The sequence below is a fragment of the Myodes glareolus genome, chromosome 8 (assembly GCF_982192425.1).
Source record: "Myodes glareolus chromosome 8, mMyoGla1.1, whole genome shotgun sequence".
NCBI classification, from domain to species: domain Eukaryota; kingdom Metazoa; phylum Chordata; class Mammalia; order Rodentia; family Cricetidae; genus Myodes; species Myodes glareolus.
In genome coordinates, this window is record NC_142033.1 from 53354418 (window position 1) to 53370906 (window position 16489).

General features: G+C 49.0%; 1 protein-coding gene across 1 annotated transcript in view; it reads left to right on the plus strand.

The window, feature by feature from the left end:
• The first annotated feature begins 1630 nt into the window (after window positions 1-1630).
• The window catches only part of Sel1l3 (SEL1L family member 3), a 112024-nt gene continuing 97165 nt past the window's right edge, over window positions 1631-16489 (plus strand). Inside the window, exons 1-2 of the mRNA XM_087909038.1 lie at window positions 1631-1798; window positions 14769-15339. Of these exons, the coding sequence (XP_087765164.1) occupies window positions 1721-1798; window positions 14769-15339 (649 nt within the window). The 5' untranslated portion in view covers window positions 1631-1720. The remainder of the gene's footprint in view (window positions 1799-14768; window positions 15340-16489) is intronic.

Consider the following 16489-nt stretch of genomic DNA (forward strand, 5'->3'; position numbering starts at 1 on the left):
TTTGACCAAACTAAAATCTGAGAGCCTTCCAGCTGTGATCGGGGTGTCAGGGGCCTTACACAGGCCCACAAACGCATAGGTGACTTAAGAAACAAAAAATGAACAAGAGAGACCCAACCATCTGCTGATATCCCCAGCCAGCGTGGCCAGGGCCAGCATAACCAACTCTGGGCTTCTTATCCTCACCCTTGCCCAACCTCACAAGCCTGGCCAACAGTAGTGACGGCTCCTCGGGGAAAGGGCAGTGTTCTGTGACTCCCAATCAATTACTACTTCCCATCCACACAAATCCACACCAATGCCAAAGGGGCAAACTTTCCAAGATGGGTTAACTATCTCACAGCACTAGTTGTTGTCTCCCTGTGCCCCAATATTTTCTCAGCAGCAAGACAGCCAAACAGTTCCTGGAACTACATGGTACACCATGCCCTAAGCTGCTTGCCTTGTCCCCAGGCCCATCTCACCTACGGCTACTACAGAATCCGGGTCTACTAACAGTCCCACTCTGCCTTCACAAAGTCTAGGATGTGTCCTGATTTAAAAATAAAATAAAAAAAAAAGCTGTTTGTGCACTTCAAGGGCCTCACCCCCTTTCATACTGGACTTGAGTACGATTGGACTGGCCTAATTAATTCGTTTTCTTCTCGATCCAAGTGGAAGCCGGAGCTCAAGGATGCAAATCAAATACAAACCCGCTCTGGGCGCCAATACTCCGGACAATTAAAACAAAGAGCGCCGTGGCGGCACCGCACAAAACCCTGAGGAAACATCCAGAACGTGTCGCCAATCAGGAGGCAGGGTGGGGCTCAGCCTGGGCTCTAAACAGCAAGCAAGAAAGCGGCCCCAAGCCCTGCAGGTGGACAGGTGGAGGTTGGCAGGGGTCAAAATCCATCCCAAAGGTTTAGAAGCCAAGCAGCTGCGTGGCTCAACTCTAAGGAAGCACCCTCAGCCCCTGCCCTGCTGGAACGGCGCCCCGACTACAGCCCCCCACCCCCACCCCGGGCCCCCAAGCTACCAAACAAATCCCTTTGCTTAGTGCATGGGCGCAAAGTGGGAATGAGTGGCATGCAGCAGGGTGGGCACGGGCGAAAGATACCGGAGGGAGCGATGGAAAAGGAGGGGAGTTAAGGAGAAAGGACGCGAAGGAAAGGGAGAAAGTGGGGAGAAGAGGGGGCGAGGGGGGGGGATCGTGGACTGCAAGGGCGCTGAAGGGGCGGAGGAGGAAGCAAGAAAAAGGGATGGGGGCGGCCGAGAGCCCCGCGGACCCGGCGGCGAACAGCGGCGGGGTGGGGGGCGGGACCACGCGGTCCCCACCTGCGTGGGCGCCCACGGCACCTAGGGGTGGACGCCGGGGGCTGGGAGGGAGCAACCGGGGAGGCGGGCTGGGCAGAGAGGCCGAGGGAGGGAGGGGACGGGACTGCGAGCGGGGAGGAGCCGGAGCTCGGCTGGGGCTGCGGGGGCGGCGGCGGGAGCGGCGGTGGTGGCGGCGGCGGGTCCGGTGGCGGCGGCAGGTGGCCCCGCGCGCGGCGGGCCGCCGGCCGGGGGCGGGCGGGAAGGTGGCGCCTCGGGCGGGGGCCGGTCCCTGCACCAGGTGACCTGTTCCGGCCCGGATCCGGGCGGCCTCGCCGTGCAGTGGCGCGACGCGGGGCTTTGGTGGCCACGGCGGCGGCAGCAGCAGCAGCAGCCCCCGCCGCCCGCGCTCGGTCCCCGGGCCTCAGCCATGGTCCCCCGGAGCGGCGGTGTCCCCCCGGGCCTCGGCGGCCGCCCTGCAGGCGCGCTGCTCCTTCTCTGCTACCTGGTGAGCGCCGGACCCTGCTCGGGTCCTTCCTTCTGCCCGGGCCCTGGGGACAGGCGGGTGGGGTGGCCGCGGACCCCAACAGCGGGAGGTGGGCACGACAATGCGAGTTTTCTCTCTTCCTTGCCAATGCGCCCCGGGCGCTCCCAGCAGCTGGGATAAGTACCCGGTGCGCGGACTGGACTTGCCGGCTACTCTCATTGGAGTCCATTCCTCTTCCTCACGACCTCGCTGAAGACCAGAGCCAGGTTCCCCTAGAGTACCCTTCTTGTCCACAGTGACACTAGACCCTCCCTATCGTGCATTCCTCTCCAGTCCCTTGGAGCGTAGCTCCCCACCCTGTCCCCAGCCATGCTTGGCTTTTCATTCACCTTCTTGAAGCTTCCTTCCTTCCTGTCCCCAACTTCTTTTCCCCTGCCACCCACCCCGTCTCTCCTTTGACTTTTCACTGGGTCCTCGACCCGGACGGTTCTGTGCCACCGCACCTCGCGTTTCCAGAGGCTCTTCAACTCCTTGGTCACTCCAGTCAAGTTGCGGATGCCAGAACAAAATCTACTTCTTTGTACCACGCTTACCGCCGGAGTGGTGACTTTAGCTGCGTCTTGAACGTTGTCATTTCAGAGCTGTGTTTGGCTTATGCACGTCAGTTTGCAATTTGTACACTACTTGCCTTCTGTTAGACTTACGAACTAGATGGCAGTAACCTATTTTAAGTACCAGAGTAGTTGAGACCCAGATATTTCCCCGCTCTTTGGATATCTTGCTTTCTCCCATTTGTTCCTGAGTTCTGAGCAGTAGTATATTTACAGAAGGCTACACCCTTGCTGCCGAGCCTACCTTATGTTCCAGGATCCTGCCGAAAGCTTGGGCTATCTCACCGTATATTACTGTAAATAAATGAAAAGGAAAATGCTGAATCATGAAACTGATGTAATAGGAAATTCACAGAATGCTTTAAAAACGAGCAATGCCCTTGTCCAGAACCCCGTTCCATGTGGCACTGCCAGTGTTTGGAGTCTGGTCTTCTCGGAAGCTCAACTGCTTGGAGATGCTGACAGGAACTGAAATTGGGGCTTGAGGAAATTTGTCACCTAACCCCAGTTTGCTGTTCTTTTAAACACTCTTTGCTTCTTGGCGTCTCATTTTTTGAATCAAGACAGTGTAAAAATGCATAATAGTAACTGTGCCCCCTCTACCTGTTGAGTAATGCTTGCTTATACGTGTGTTCTAGAATTCGCCAATACCAATTTTTGTGGTTGGGCTTACTCCTATTTATATAAGAAGTTGCCAGGTAATGGGAATGATTTTCTTTTTTGCCCGAGGGATGTTATTATTTAATATTTATGCCATAGGGTTACAGTACACAGACTCATAAATAAAGCTGCCATGACAAATGACAGGGTTTTCATTTAAACAGATGATCCTGCATACAAGGCACTGCTGGTTGGCGTAGGAACAGAATTTATGTAGTTGAGCAGTTCATGAAAGATGTCCATGTAGGTAATCTGGAAAGTTCCACGTGTGAATCTCAAGGCCTTGCCAGGGGCGGCGGGTGTGTGGCTCTTTTTGTCAGCTGATGAAATCAGAGTAACAAGTATAAAACCCAATGGCTAACATGGTAGAGACAGAAAGTGGTTCAAGTATAGATGTTCTACGTTCCCCAAGTGGGGTTAGAGGAACAGACCCAAAGGGGGACGGGACAGTGGAGTCAGCAGGGGCGACAAAGGGGAGTGGTGAGCTAGAACTGTTGCGTGGGGAGCAGAGCGTGGAGGAATGACTTGGTAGTTGTTGAAGGGGTGGATATGAGGGCGTGATGGGGAGGAGAGCAACTGTCACTGTCCCCGCCTCCTTCTGGAGGACTTAGAACATCCTGCTAACAGACGTGAGTGAGCAAGAGAGCCGTGCAGCACTGCCTGAGAGGGGTTTGCCCACCTGAGTGAGCTGAAGCTGGGTTCCAGAGGAGGCCTCCGTGCTTTGTTAGAAGTGCCCAGCCACATGCAGATGGTTGTACTCTCCTGGGGTGGACTACCTGAGATGTTTGCCAAAGGTGGAGCCTCTAGGTCTTGGAGGAGCTTGGGGTGTGAACTGGGGGAAATGTAAACATCTCTTTCTCTGTCTCTGTCTCTGTCTCTCTCTCTCTCTCACACACACACACACACAGAGGGATGGAGAGGGGGAAGGAAGGAGAGAGGGAGGGAGGGAGGGAGGGAGGGAGGGAGGGAGGAAGGGAGGAGATGGGAAGCAATGAAGATATGAAGATGCGTTATCCTGTGGGTTCTCCTGGAGTGCTTCCTGGAGGATCTGACTGGTTGGGAGCTAGAGGCAGGCAGGTGGAGCAGAATGTCTAGCCAGGAGCTGGCGGTGAAAGCCATTCCAGAATTGAGAAGCCATAACAGCTTCCACTGTGCTAAGTCACGTGTGGTCGCTGCATAGTATTAATCTCAGAAACACCCTTGTGAGACAGGAGCTGTGAGGATCGTCACTCTGAGGAGAGAGCAGTCTCAGAGAGGTTAAGCAAGCTGCTGCAGGCCACACAGACAACCTGAGATGAAGCTCAAGCGCGTCCTCTCCAGAGCCCTCACTTTGACCTACACTAGCCCGTTGGCTTCTGGATATGGCTTCTTATGGCCCATTCCCCTCTTGCATAAATGTACAGTCCATTAGCAGAGCTCCAGCAATTAGCAGCTATGGTGCAACTGTCCAGGATGTGAGGTCATGTCTCAAGTAACCTAAAATATACAAAGCAGGAAGGACAGACCACAGAATAGAAGCAGGATGTTAAAGAGGGAAGAAAAAAAAAAGTAAACTCAGAAACTATTTGCCATTGGTAAGGGTGAGGCAAAAACGGAGGTGCAGTCTCTGAGCATGTATCATTGTGTCCTAAGCAGATGGTGTCCAAGCGGTAGGCTGCACTACAGTGCCAAATCACCGATGCCTTGGGGGTCGTTCCTATTTTATATCAGCCTGCCGACAGGCTGGGATGCAAGCAGCTGTATGAACATCCCCTTCTGGGGAGCCTGTCCCCTGGAGTCGGGGTTCTGAGGAAAGGCACCTCCCTTCTTCATCAGCTGGGACAAAGTCACAGGAGTGCTGTGGTTGTAGCTAGGATACTGCCGGAGCATAAATAATTGTGATGAGCCCTGAAAGACAAGTCATAAAGCCATGTCAGTCAGATTTCTGGAAAAAAAAAATGATGCCTGGTTCCGGTGACTACCAGAAAATCCTGAGGTCACCGAAGGGCAAGATGCAGACAGCCTCCAGGGAGAGTGGGGGCCCCCAAAGCATAAGGTTGAATTGCTTCCGCTGAAGTCACTGCCACAGAGAAGTCCCCTCACAGGGGACTATGCCCCACAGAGCCTCTTGCTGTGTCCATACACGCCAATGTTTCCCCTCCTCACCTTACCCTGCCTGAACAGGGCCTAGTCTTACCCTTGACATTGGGCTCCTAGAAGGCAATTCTGTCTCTCTGAACTCTAGGCTCGAATGAATAATTTTTTTCCTTCAGTGAGAAAGTAAATCTCACTGTAGACAATATTGGTGTCAGCTGTAGAGCTGAAGTATTCAGCGTGGACATTTGGGCTTGTCAGACAACGGGGGACGAAGGAATAAGGGGACATTAGCATCACAGATAGATGGAGCGATCGTTAGCAGAGGGCGGCTATGATCGTCTTGTACCGGAACCCCTGTAAGTGCGTACATCCCATCCATTACCCATCTAGGAATATTCATTATCCTTTCACGTTGTGCAGCACAGGATATAAAAAGTTTAAGAAGAAAAAAAAATGTCAGGGACCATCAGCTTGGGGAACTGTGGTTATGGATATTTGAAATTCAGAGGTAACCTTCAAATTTCAGATCGTTCTCTTGACTCTCCCATGCTGGGGCCCCCGTCTTTTGCCCCCTGCTTTCCCTGGCAGCCAAGAGTGCAGAAGCTGTAGGAAATGTGTAAGAGAAGAAATAAAGAACCCAAGCAATTCTCTGCGATGATGGATAGACTGTGCGGACCATAAATAGCCCAAAGTGAATTCAGTTACTCTGTCTGTTGGCTTGTCCTGTCCCTCGGAGGGAGGAACTGAAGGAAGAGGTGGAGGAATTGCTGACAAGGTTCTGCCTTGGCAGCTCCTGCCTCCTGTCCTACCTGGAGAATGGCTTACTCATGCTGACGTGTACACCCAGGCCCACGTGTGACAGACTATCTTGTCCCCCCAAGATTGACCAGAGGGAGGCTTGGTCCTTCCCACTTCTAAGTTGAAATACAGAGGTCTTCAGTGCTCCTGACCTTAAGCCGAAGAGTAGACAGGAAGTCAAGTGAGCTGAGGGTATCATATGGAGTGTTTCTGGAAGGCAAGAGACACGAGGGAAGGAAGTGGGTGAGAAAAGAAAAGGAAAAGATTGACTGCACCTGCCACAGTGGTCGGCACACAGTAGGCCCCAGGGAAGCAAACCAAGCCAACCATGTTTGTCCTTTCAGGGTCTGAGTCAGAACGGAAGAGCGAGCTAACTAGCTTCTCTTACACAAGTAGAAATATTGATCGTTGTTGGGATAGTGCATCTCTGGCTGGCTCCGTCTGGGAATGGACAACGCTTGACGGGAAATGTCTCCCCAGACAGATCTTGATGGTGAAGGCCATGTTGACATCATTGTCCATTCTGTGTAATGGCATGCTTTGTGGATAGCAAGAGAATTTTTTGCTTATTTAGTCAGCAGAAATTGGACAAAATAGGACTTTTGAGCCAATACAATTACTTTTTTGACCTATGAAAGTTTGATCGAGGCAGTTTGGAAGGAAAGAGTTCTGAGCCAAGGCCGTCTTAGGTGATGGATGGAATGAGTGGGCAGGAATGAGAAAAACAGACATGATTATTGTTTGCATATCTGATCTGCTCCCACACACTGGTAAGTGTAAATGAACTTCCTGTGGTGAGAGTGAATGATTTTAGATTTCTCAATCCCTGTTCGTTCCTTCAATACCTAGTGGACCATGTAGAGAAGAAAGCCAGTTTCCCAGCTCTGTGGAACAGGGCTATTTGCACAGAGTCACTCCTTATTGATTTGCTTAAAGGAATCAAACGCACTCATCCTAAAAGAAGTTTAGCCCATGTAGGTAGTTTTGTTTCTTTGCCCAGAAGATGTATGGACTCATCTGTCCTTGATGAGTCAATGAGTTCAGGTTTCTAACTTTGGGTCTTCTATCATGAACACGCATTAACTGATCTATTTCATTTTCTAAGAATGTTACAGTACACAATTACAAAGGCAAAACGGTTTCTGTTTTCTGACCGTGCGTGGCATTCTCAAATCTGATTTTGATTGGGGCTCCCGCCTGCTGGAACCCGTTATCTGAGGACTCTGGAGTCTCTTCCCAGCCCCGAGTGTGCAGAGCGGTTCTTTAGCTTCTGGAGTGGAACATTGATATGATCGCTTAAACAGCATGACATGAAGGGGCCAGAAGTGCCCTCTTCCCACCCTGGATGCCCTGCTTAGAGCCGCAGAGCATTTGAGCTGTGTGTGGTTTGGCCTTTTGTTTTTCTCTTTTCTTTTACGGCATCATCTCACAAGGCTGGATTCCCAAGCACGGGGATGTGGTTCTATCATATTATCATATTAACATGGATGAACTCACCAGAGGAACCAGAATCCAGCATGAATGAGGTGGGGGGAGGAAGTGGGAAATTTCTTAATTCAAGAAATAGGTTTTAATTTTTTCTGGAGGCATGGGAAAGGTCCAGGTCATAGAGCGGTTGTCTGAAAGGTCGGGAGGGGTAAGCGAGCTGAAAGCCTACCCCAAATGGTCCAGTTGATGACACTTCTGCAACCTCTCAGGTTCCTTCGGCTGGCAATGCTGACGTCAGGAGCTCTGCAAAGGAGGCCAGGGAGGCTGAGTGAGGGGTGGGCTGGTGGTAATCACTTAGGGGAGGACATGGGGCAGCGAGGAAGGACAGTGTTCTCTCAAGTTTGGATCAGATATCTTGGTGTCTAGGTACCTGCCAGGGCCGTGAAACTGTAGCAGGAGACTGACCACCAAAGCACCTGGCAGGTGCTCTTTCCCACCTGCTTTTTTTTTTTCAGGAAACACACAATTTCTACTGTATGCCAAGGTCTCTTTTAGAATCTGGAGATGTAACAAGGATATAGACTCTGGCTGAGGAGTTTCTGGAGTAGGGAAAGTGTAGGCAGGTCTTTTAGTTTATGTTAATGCGCCCTGGCACAGGAAATACCTATGGAGCCTGGACACGTGTCAGGCCTGAAGCTGGAGCTCCTCAAGTTAATTGCCTTATTTTCCTGGCAGGAAGCAGCTGACAACCACACACATGACTTGAGCCAGGAAATCAGCTTTGGCTTAATCAATATTTAGAGTGTGATGTGTTACTAATCGGTGTTGGTTTTGTACATAGCAGAGGTAGCCACGGCTCATGGTGGAGCAGCTGCCCTCTGGGTCTTCTCCAGCCCGGAAGAGGCCAGCTTCCTTCACTGCAGAGATGTCCCAAAGACGGAGATCCTAAGGGTTCTCAGAGAACATGGGCCAGTGCTCTGCACGTGACACATGGGGTGATTGTAGGATCCTCTCTGGGGCTAGCATACCCCTGCTATATTACAGAAATGGCCTCATCCTGAAGTCCCTCTTACACGCCAACTGCCACCGCCCTTCTCCCTCTTCTCAAATAAGCTATCTCTCTGCACAGCCTAGCATCAGGGTCGTCTCCAACTTGAATCTTTTCTGAAAGAAGCCATAGCAGGATGTCAACACCTCTCCCCTGTCATCCTGTTGGCTCCTTTCCTGCCGCAGTGAACGCATGTGACCCAAGGTGAGTCAGTCTTCATATCCCATGGCTTTCAAGTCCCTGGAGTTGGACCAATCAAGGGTCAAAACTGTTTGACAAACAATTGCACCTGTACTGGACATGGACAGGTATTTCCTTGTTATTTTCTGAAACAGTATCATATAGCAAATATGCACAAAGCAGTTCTACAGCTTAGACATAATTCACTTTTGCATTATACAGCAAGGGAGTAAGTAGGGAAGATGGCTTGACAAGTAAGATGTTTGCCTCATAAGTACGAGAACCTGAGTTTCATCTCCAGAACACATGTAAAAACAAGTTGAGCATTGACCAGGCATGGTAGTACATACCTTTAGTTCCAGCACTCAGGAGGCAAAGGCAGGTAGATCTCCCTGAGTTCAAGACTAGCTTGGTCTTAATGAGTTCAGGGTTAGCCTGGTCTACACAATGAGTTCAAGACTAGCCTGGTCTTAATGAGTTCAAGGCTAGCTGGGGTGACATAGTTAGACTTTACCTCTAAAACGTAAATGACCAAACAAAGCCAAATATATATGATGGGGTGTATTTTCATTCCCAGTCCTGGGGAAGTGGAGACAGGAAGATACCAGGGGCTTGGCCTGCTGGCTGAGTTTATTTTGCAAGTTCCAAGCCAATGAGAGAGCCTGTCTCAGAAAAGCAAAAAAAAAACCAAAAAACAAACAAACAACAACAACAACAACAAACCCAACAACCCTCACCCACAGCAAAACAAAACAACAACAACAAAAAGCAACTAAACAATCAAAGCTAAGGTGAATGGCGCCTGTGAAACAATAGCTAAGGTTGTCCTCTGGCCATCGCATCCATACGCGTGGACACACAGCTGCATGCATGTGTCCCTGTACACACAGATGAGGATCTGTTTATCACAGCTACCCTGTACTGTGTAAGGTCCCTGAACATCCACAGATGTTCATATTATTGGGGACTGGGAACCTGTGCCTCTCAGAGACTGAGGGATGACTGATTTTTATCATGTGGTCATTTTTTTTTAAAATAGAAAAGCCAAATGATCTCCAATCTAGAATAGCACCATCTGTAGACAATTCCAGCCACATCTATAATTTTATGTTTAGTAGTCACCACATTGGAAAAAGTAAGCAAGAACAGGTATGATTCATTTTGATATATTTTATTTAGCTTGTTATATCCAACTATTATAATTTTGACATGCAATCAGTATAAAATCATTAATAAAACCCTTCACAGCCTTTTGTTAAATAGCAAGGCTTTGGAATTCAGGGCCTATTTTGTTCTTCCAGCCTGTCACGGTGGCTGACCTGCCTCCTGACTCTCATGCTGGAGAACATATGTCTAGGATCTGCATCCTTTCATGTTTGCTTTTGCTGACACAAGACTTAGAACCAGTGAAAATACAATCATCTTCGTGCGAATATCCAGACATTTTCTTTGAAACAGAATTTGGAAAGAAAGCCCTGGAGAGGTGGGGGGTAAGGTGTGACTCCACCTCCCTCAGCCACAATGTGATGAGTGTAACACGCCAGGCAAACCGTGGCACGCTGCCCTTATTAATGCAGAAAAGTGTGACGGGTGCATTTTCAAGCAATCAGATGTAAAATAATGAACTGGGTTATTAGGAACCACACTTTTCAGGGGGAATCAAATGGCTTTCCTCCTGCATTTCTGTTTGAAAGAGAGTTCTCTGCTTTTAACGTTGAAAAATGTGCTAGGAAAAAAAAATAGCAAGAAAACAGGACCTGGTGAGTTTTTCAGAGAGGCATGGAAAGACTGAGATTGGGAGTCATTCTTTGGAAGAGAACACGCTGTGGTGTGCACTGTACCAAGGCAGGCCCCGGACACTGGGCCTTGTCTGGCCTCACGAAGCAAACAGCTCCTTGCATGGATTTCCGTGGGGAAATATCTGGGGCATCACTCGAGCATAAGATACGTTGTCCACCTGTCTGCTGTTCTTCTGACCTAGCTCTCCTGGCACCAAGGACTGTTGGTGGAGCACAAATTCTAATTGGTCTTAATAAATAAAAACCCAGAGTCAGATATTAGGGGGTGACAGCTGAGAGATCAGAGAAGCATTGCAACCAGCCACTAAAGCGACCTTTTACCTCTGCCAATGCTCCCACTGAAGGCGCAATCCTGTCTCTACAAATCCTCAGACTGCATCTGAGCTCCTGTCTCTTCCTGCCTTATACTTCTTTCTCCGCCCAGCCATATCCCTTCCTGTCTCCACCTCTCTAGTACTGGGATTAAAGGCGTGTGACTCCCAAGTACTGGGATTAAAGGTGTTAGTCACCATCTCCCAGCTTTGTTTCTCTTTTATACTGGATCAATTTCACATAGCCCAGGGTGGCCTTGAACTCACAGAGATTCATTTACCTCTGTCTCCCAAGAGTTGAGATTAAAGGTATGTGTCACCACTGCCTGGCCTCTGTGGCTGACTAGTGGCTTAGCTCTGCCCTCTGATCTTCAGGCGAGCTTTATTTGTTAGATTACAAACAAAATATCACTGCAGTTGACTTTTGGGAAATTCTTTTGGGTGTCAAATGAATGCATTCTTCCTATGGACAACACTGGCTCATCTATTTGTGCAAAAGGTACAGGATGCAGTCTAAAGTTTCCAGGCAACAGTGGATCTGTCTTACCATGATGTGGCTTGAGGTGGGAATTGTGTTGGTGGAGGTGAAGAAAGAGCCAGGTTCCTGGCTGGGCTCTGCTAGCCCACTCTAGTGGGGCGATATGAGAGATGCAGCAATGTGCTTGCTGTCTCATGCTCTGCACAGCGAAGGACAGGACCAGCCATCACCCAGGGCTCTCCTGTTCCACTTCCAGCTACAAGATTATTTTTTATGGGTGTTTTCTCCCTGTAATTTAGCTGTACAAAGTAGTGTGGAAAACAAGCCTCTCCCAGAGGGGTTGGGCAGTTTGAACTGTCCTCTCTCCCCCAGGTTTCCCATGATGAACGCGAAGGAACGGCCAGCTCTTCCTTTCCCTTTCTGCCATTTGTGGACCCTCACATTTTCACCTCTTAAGATGAAGAGGTGAAATGTAACCTCTCTGCTCTGAATGTTCATGTAACCAAGAATGCAAAAGCTAATGCGATAGCAACACCTCTCTCTCTCTCTCTCTCTCTCTCTCTCTCTCTCTCTCTCTCTCTCTCTCTCTCTCTTCTGGCCACTTCATCCTTCTGTGTTCCATGGGAGCAACTGATGCTATGTGTATTCAAGTGATTCTTTTTTTACACCATGTATGGGTTTGTGTGCTCTGTAACCCACTTTATGAAGCCACTTAAAGATGACAAGAGCAGCCAGAGTTCCAAACCCAAAGTCCCCTTCAGAGACAGTCCCTTCCCCGTGTGTGAAGATTTTGAGTCTCCCCGTGGCTACAGAGAGCTCCAGAGTTGGAAATATTTCGTTTTCGTAGCAATGGACAGCTACACTTTTCTCTCCCGCTGAGACGGGCAGTGCTGACATACACCCTTTCCCACAGATCTAGTGTGTCTGTAGGATAAATTTCTACAAGAGGGGTTGTTGGGCCAGAGGGTGACTGCACTTACCCTTTCTGTGGGTGTTGCGCGATTGCCTTGTAGAAATGACCGCCACCAGAAGCGCACTGCTGTCCCTCCCCTCCACTGAAACCAGGGGAAGGCGAAATCTGACCTTGATCTTGAGGGTCAAATAGGTCAAAAATGCTACCTCTGCGTGGCTTTAATTTGCTATTCTGTTCCGTGAGTGGGGCCTTACTCGTTACTGAGTTATGACTAGCTCCTCATATGTCTGCTGAACAGTCACTCTCACCCGTGTGCGTGGAGTCCAAAAGAAAACAGGACCCCTTCCACAGAAGCCTGCATGCAGAGGGAAGAGTTCTTGCCCTGGGTGTCCCTCATTGTTCCCCAGAGCCAAATGCTCTGTGTCGTCTCAGGTTCCCATGGCTGCTTGCACCTCTGCCGTTATTCTGTTCTCTGGCCAAGCCAGGCTGCTTTCTCCTGAACCCTTGTATTCTTCGCCGCTTGCTTCGATTGTGCCGTTAATGCCACTGTCGGCCTCTCCCTTGCATTGTCCCCAGAACTTCTCCTCACCCCTCAAAGCCCAAATGGAATCTTATTTCCTCCCTAAGCTGATCTAGACCCCAGTCAGTTATGCATCTGGTGCTGATCTGCATTGGGTGTGTTCATTGATTGGTTGGCATATGGCTATGTTTTGCTTTGCTTTGTTTTCTTGTTTTGTTTTGGTTTTGACTGCTATTGACAGGTGTGTTTTCCTGATGCAAGAATTCAGTTCTCTTCCACCTTTGCTTCTCTATGGCTCTAAGACAGAATGAAGAAAGGAGCCCCTTCTCTTTCTTTGTAAAACCAAAGTAGTTTTAAATTCTTAAGAATTATATTCATTAGTGTGTGTGTGTGTGTGTGCATGTGTACTATGGCGTATGCCTGGTAGTCAGAGAGAATTCTGTGAGCCTGTTCTTTCCTTCCACCACGTAGGATCTGAGATTGAACTCAGATCATCAGGCTTGGCAACAGTGCCTCTGCCTACTGAACCATCTTGCCACCCCCTTTCCCCATTTTTAAGGCAAGGTCTCATTTTGTACTCCTGGATGGCTTGGAGCTCATTAGGTAGACTACGCTAGTCTCAAAACTTGCAGGATCTTCCCACCTCTGCCCTCAGAGTGCTGGCAAATGAAATGACTTTTCCTCTCAAATTGTGATACAGTATTTATAAAGCTGGCAGTTTGGAAGCACGGAGTTCGGTGGTGTTAAGTAAGCTCACATTCTGCACAGCCACCACCTCTCTCGATCTCCATCACAGTCTCATCACCTTGCAATGAAACTCTCACATGAACCACCCATCCCCTGCCCCCTAGACCTTGGCAGTCCCTTTTCCATTTTGCCCCTACGAGGCTGACTCCTCTACCTTCTCCTGAAGAGCCTCATACAGTACTTTGTGCTTGGCTTATCTTACTTAGCATATCTTCAGGGTCCGTCCGTCTTATGTAGGCTAGCAAGTCCTATTCCGATGTAGTGCACTTAGACCGCTCTTCCCATTGTGGATGAGCACTTGAGCTGCTTTTAGCTGTCGGGGGGAGTGTGGCCATGAATGTCAGCATACAGCTACGTCCTCAAGTTCTTGATTTCAACTTTGTGGGTATATATGGACGAGGACTCATGGGATCAGACCACATAGCTCTTTTTTTTTTTTTTAACCTGAAAAACAGAAGTGGCTTTAGTTTTACCTTAGGATCTGCGCCATTTTACATCGCCGCCTGCAGTGCACGGGGATTCCAGCTTCTGCACACCATCACCCGTGCTTGCCTTTAAGGGCTTTTGTTTTATTTTCTTCCAGTCCTAACCATCAACATGGGTGTGACGTGGTCGCAGTGACCTTGTTTGCTCTGGACACCTGAGTCACAAAGTCATGTCAAGAAGGGCTCAGCTAGCCCTAGTTCATGACCTCAGACTCACAACTTGCCTGCATTTTGTAACCAAGCTCCTCAGATTTCCGGACGACAAGCACACAGGGAGGGGAGGACTTGGGTACTTATCAAGAAACAATCAAGTGGACATCCTGCTAGAATTTTTCTGGGCACCTGTCACATCATGTATAGTGAAGCAGCAGGGCTGTGGTCCAAGCTTGCCCGTGTGGAGCAGCAGAGACCTCTGGCCGAGCCACCAGCCCGGCAGACTTGTCCTGGCTCCATGCTTACAAGAGATACAGACACCAGGCTGGCCTTCTTTTTATATTCCCTGGTGATGCTTTTTCAGCTTTCCTGCAGCCCTTTGACTGGCAGTGTCTGGCCACCATTTGAAGTAGCTTGTGCATGTCTGAAGTTGGCTTGCCTCTTTCATTCTAAGGCAGGACCCTTTCGCTATTACCTTTGCCGGGGACCAGCCTTGTCCTTCAGAACGCCAGCTCAGGACTGACTGCCACATAGCTTTGAAAGCCAAATTTTGATCAGCAGATGTTCCCGAGCCTAGGGAGCGAGGCCAGCGTCATCCAGTCTTCATTTGCGTATGTGTGTTGGTTTTTTCCCAGTCTAATAGTCGTGCTTTTGACATCTCTTACTGTCCAGATTCATCGCCTTTACATAGACCTATAGTTTTTAATGCCAAGAAAATAACAATCCCTGAATGTGTTAATAGGATGATATTTTAAAGCGTTCTGTATTTCTCTCTCCTTTTCAGAATTTTGTGCCATCTCTGGGCAGGCAGACTTCCCTGACGACGTCGGTGCTGCCCAGTGCCGAGCAGGGCGCAGCATACGCAGACTTTATTTATTTTACTGCCTTTGAAGGGAGCGTGCGAAATGTCTCTGAAGTCTCCGTGGAGTATTTATGCTCTCAGCCTTGTGTTGTCAATTTGGAAGCCGTTGTGTCGTCTGAGTTCAGAAGTAGCATTCCCGTGTACAAGAAGAGGTGGAGGAACGAGAAACATCTTCACACCAGCAGGACACAAATAGTGCACGTGAAGTTCCCAAGCATTATGGTGTACAGAGATGATTACTTCATCAGACACCCCATCTCTGTGTCCACGGTGATCCTACGCGCCTGGATTACGCACAGGCACAGTGGTGGGGGCTTGAATGTCCGAGGGGAGGAGAATTTGCTGCATGCAGTAGCAAAGAATTACACCCTGCTGCAGACAGTCCCACCTTTTAAACGGCCTTTCAAAGACCATCAGGTGTGCCTGGAGTGGAACGTGGACTATATTTGGAGCCTCTGGGCCAACAGGATCCCACAGTGTCCTCTGGAAAGTGGTAGGTCACTTGCCTCATGACAGAACACAATTCCTGTGTTTTCAGATGACCATTGCCGTCAAATGACAGCAGGCGCAAATTCCTTTCATAAACTACGTGTGTGTATGAGTATGTTTGTGTGTATGAGTATGTTTGTGTGTGAGTGTGTGTGTGAGTGAGTTTGTGTGTATGTGTGTGAATGTGTATGTGAGTGAGTATGTGCATGAGTGTTTGTGTGTACGTGCATGAGTATGTGTATGCAAGTATGAGTGTGTGTGCTGTGAGTGTGTTTGTGTATGTGTATGTTTTAGTGTGTTTGAGTGTATGTGTGAGTGTGTGTGAGTGTGTTTGTGTATGTGTATGTTTAAGTGTGTTTGAGTGTGTATGAGTGTATGTGTGAGTGAGTTTGTGTGTATGTGTGAGTGTGTATGTGAGTGAGTGTGTGTGCATGAGTGTGTGTGTACGTGCATGAGTATGTGTATGCAAGTATGAGTGTGTGTGCTGTGAGTGTGTTTGTGTATGTGTATGTTTAAGTGTGTTTGAGTGTATATGAGTGTGTGTGAGTGTGTGTATGTGTGTGAGCGTGTGTGCATGAGTATGAGTGTGTGCGAGTGTGTGTGCGTGAGTATGTATGTGTGAATGTGTGTGTGTGTGTCCCATAAACATTAGAGCACAGTTTTGCATGAGTTATTTCTCTTTTTTCTACCATGTGGGTCTGAGGTATTGAACTCAAGTCGTTAGGCTTGGCAGCCACCACCTTTACCCACTGAGCTATCATGCCGGGCCCCGAAAGCAAATTCTTTAAGTTAGTATCAATAAGGCAAGGAAAGTGGAGAGGTCCATTGTGTCTGTCATTTTGAATTTGGGGACAAAAGCAAGCGAATAAAAAAATGAAAGAGAGGAGAAAGATGAAGGGAGAATAGGGAGGAAGATGAAAGACAGAAGGGAATCAAGGGGCCATGGCAGGAGAGGAGGGAACCTTTGAGAGCTTCTGAGCTGCTTCAAAACAATAATGCCGCCGCTGAAACAAAGACTGGCTCCCCAGCAAGCCCCACAGCTTTTGTTATTTATAAGAAAAAAACGTTCTATCCTGGAGGAGAGGAGAGAGACCCCCAAAAGCAATCCTCGCGCCGGATAGGGAGGTTGTGCCTCAGGGTAGCAGCTTGTGACT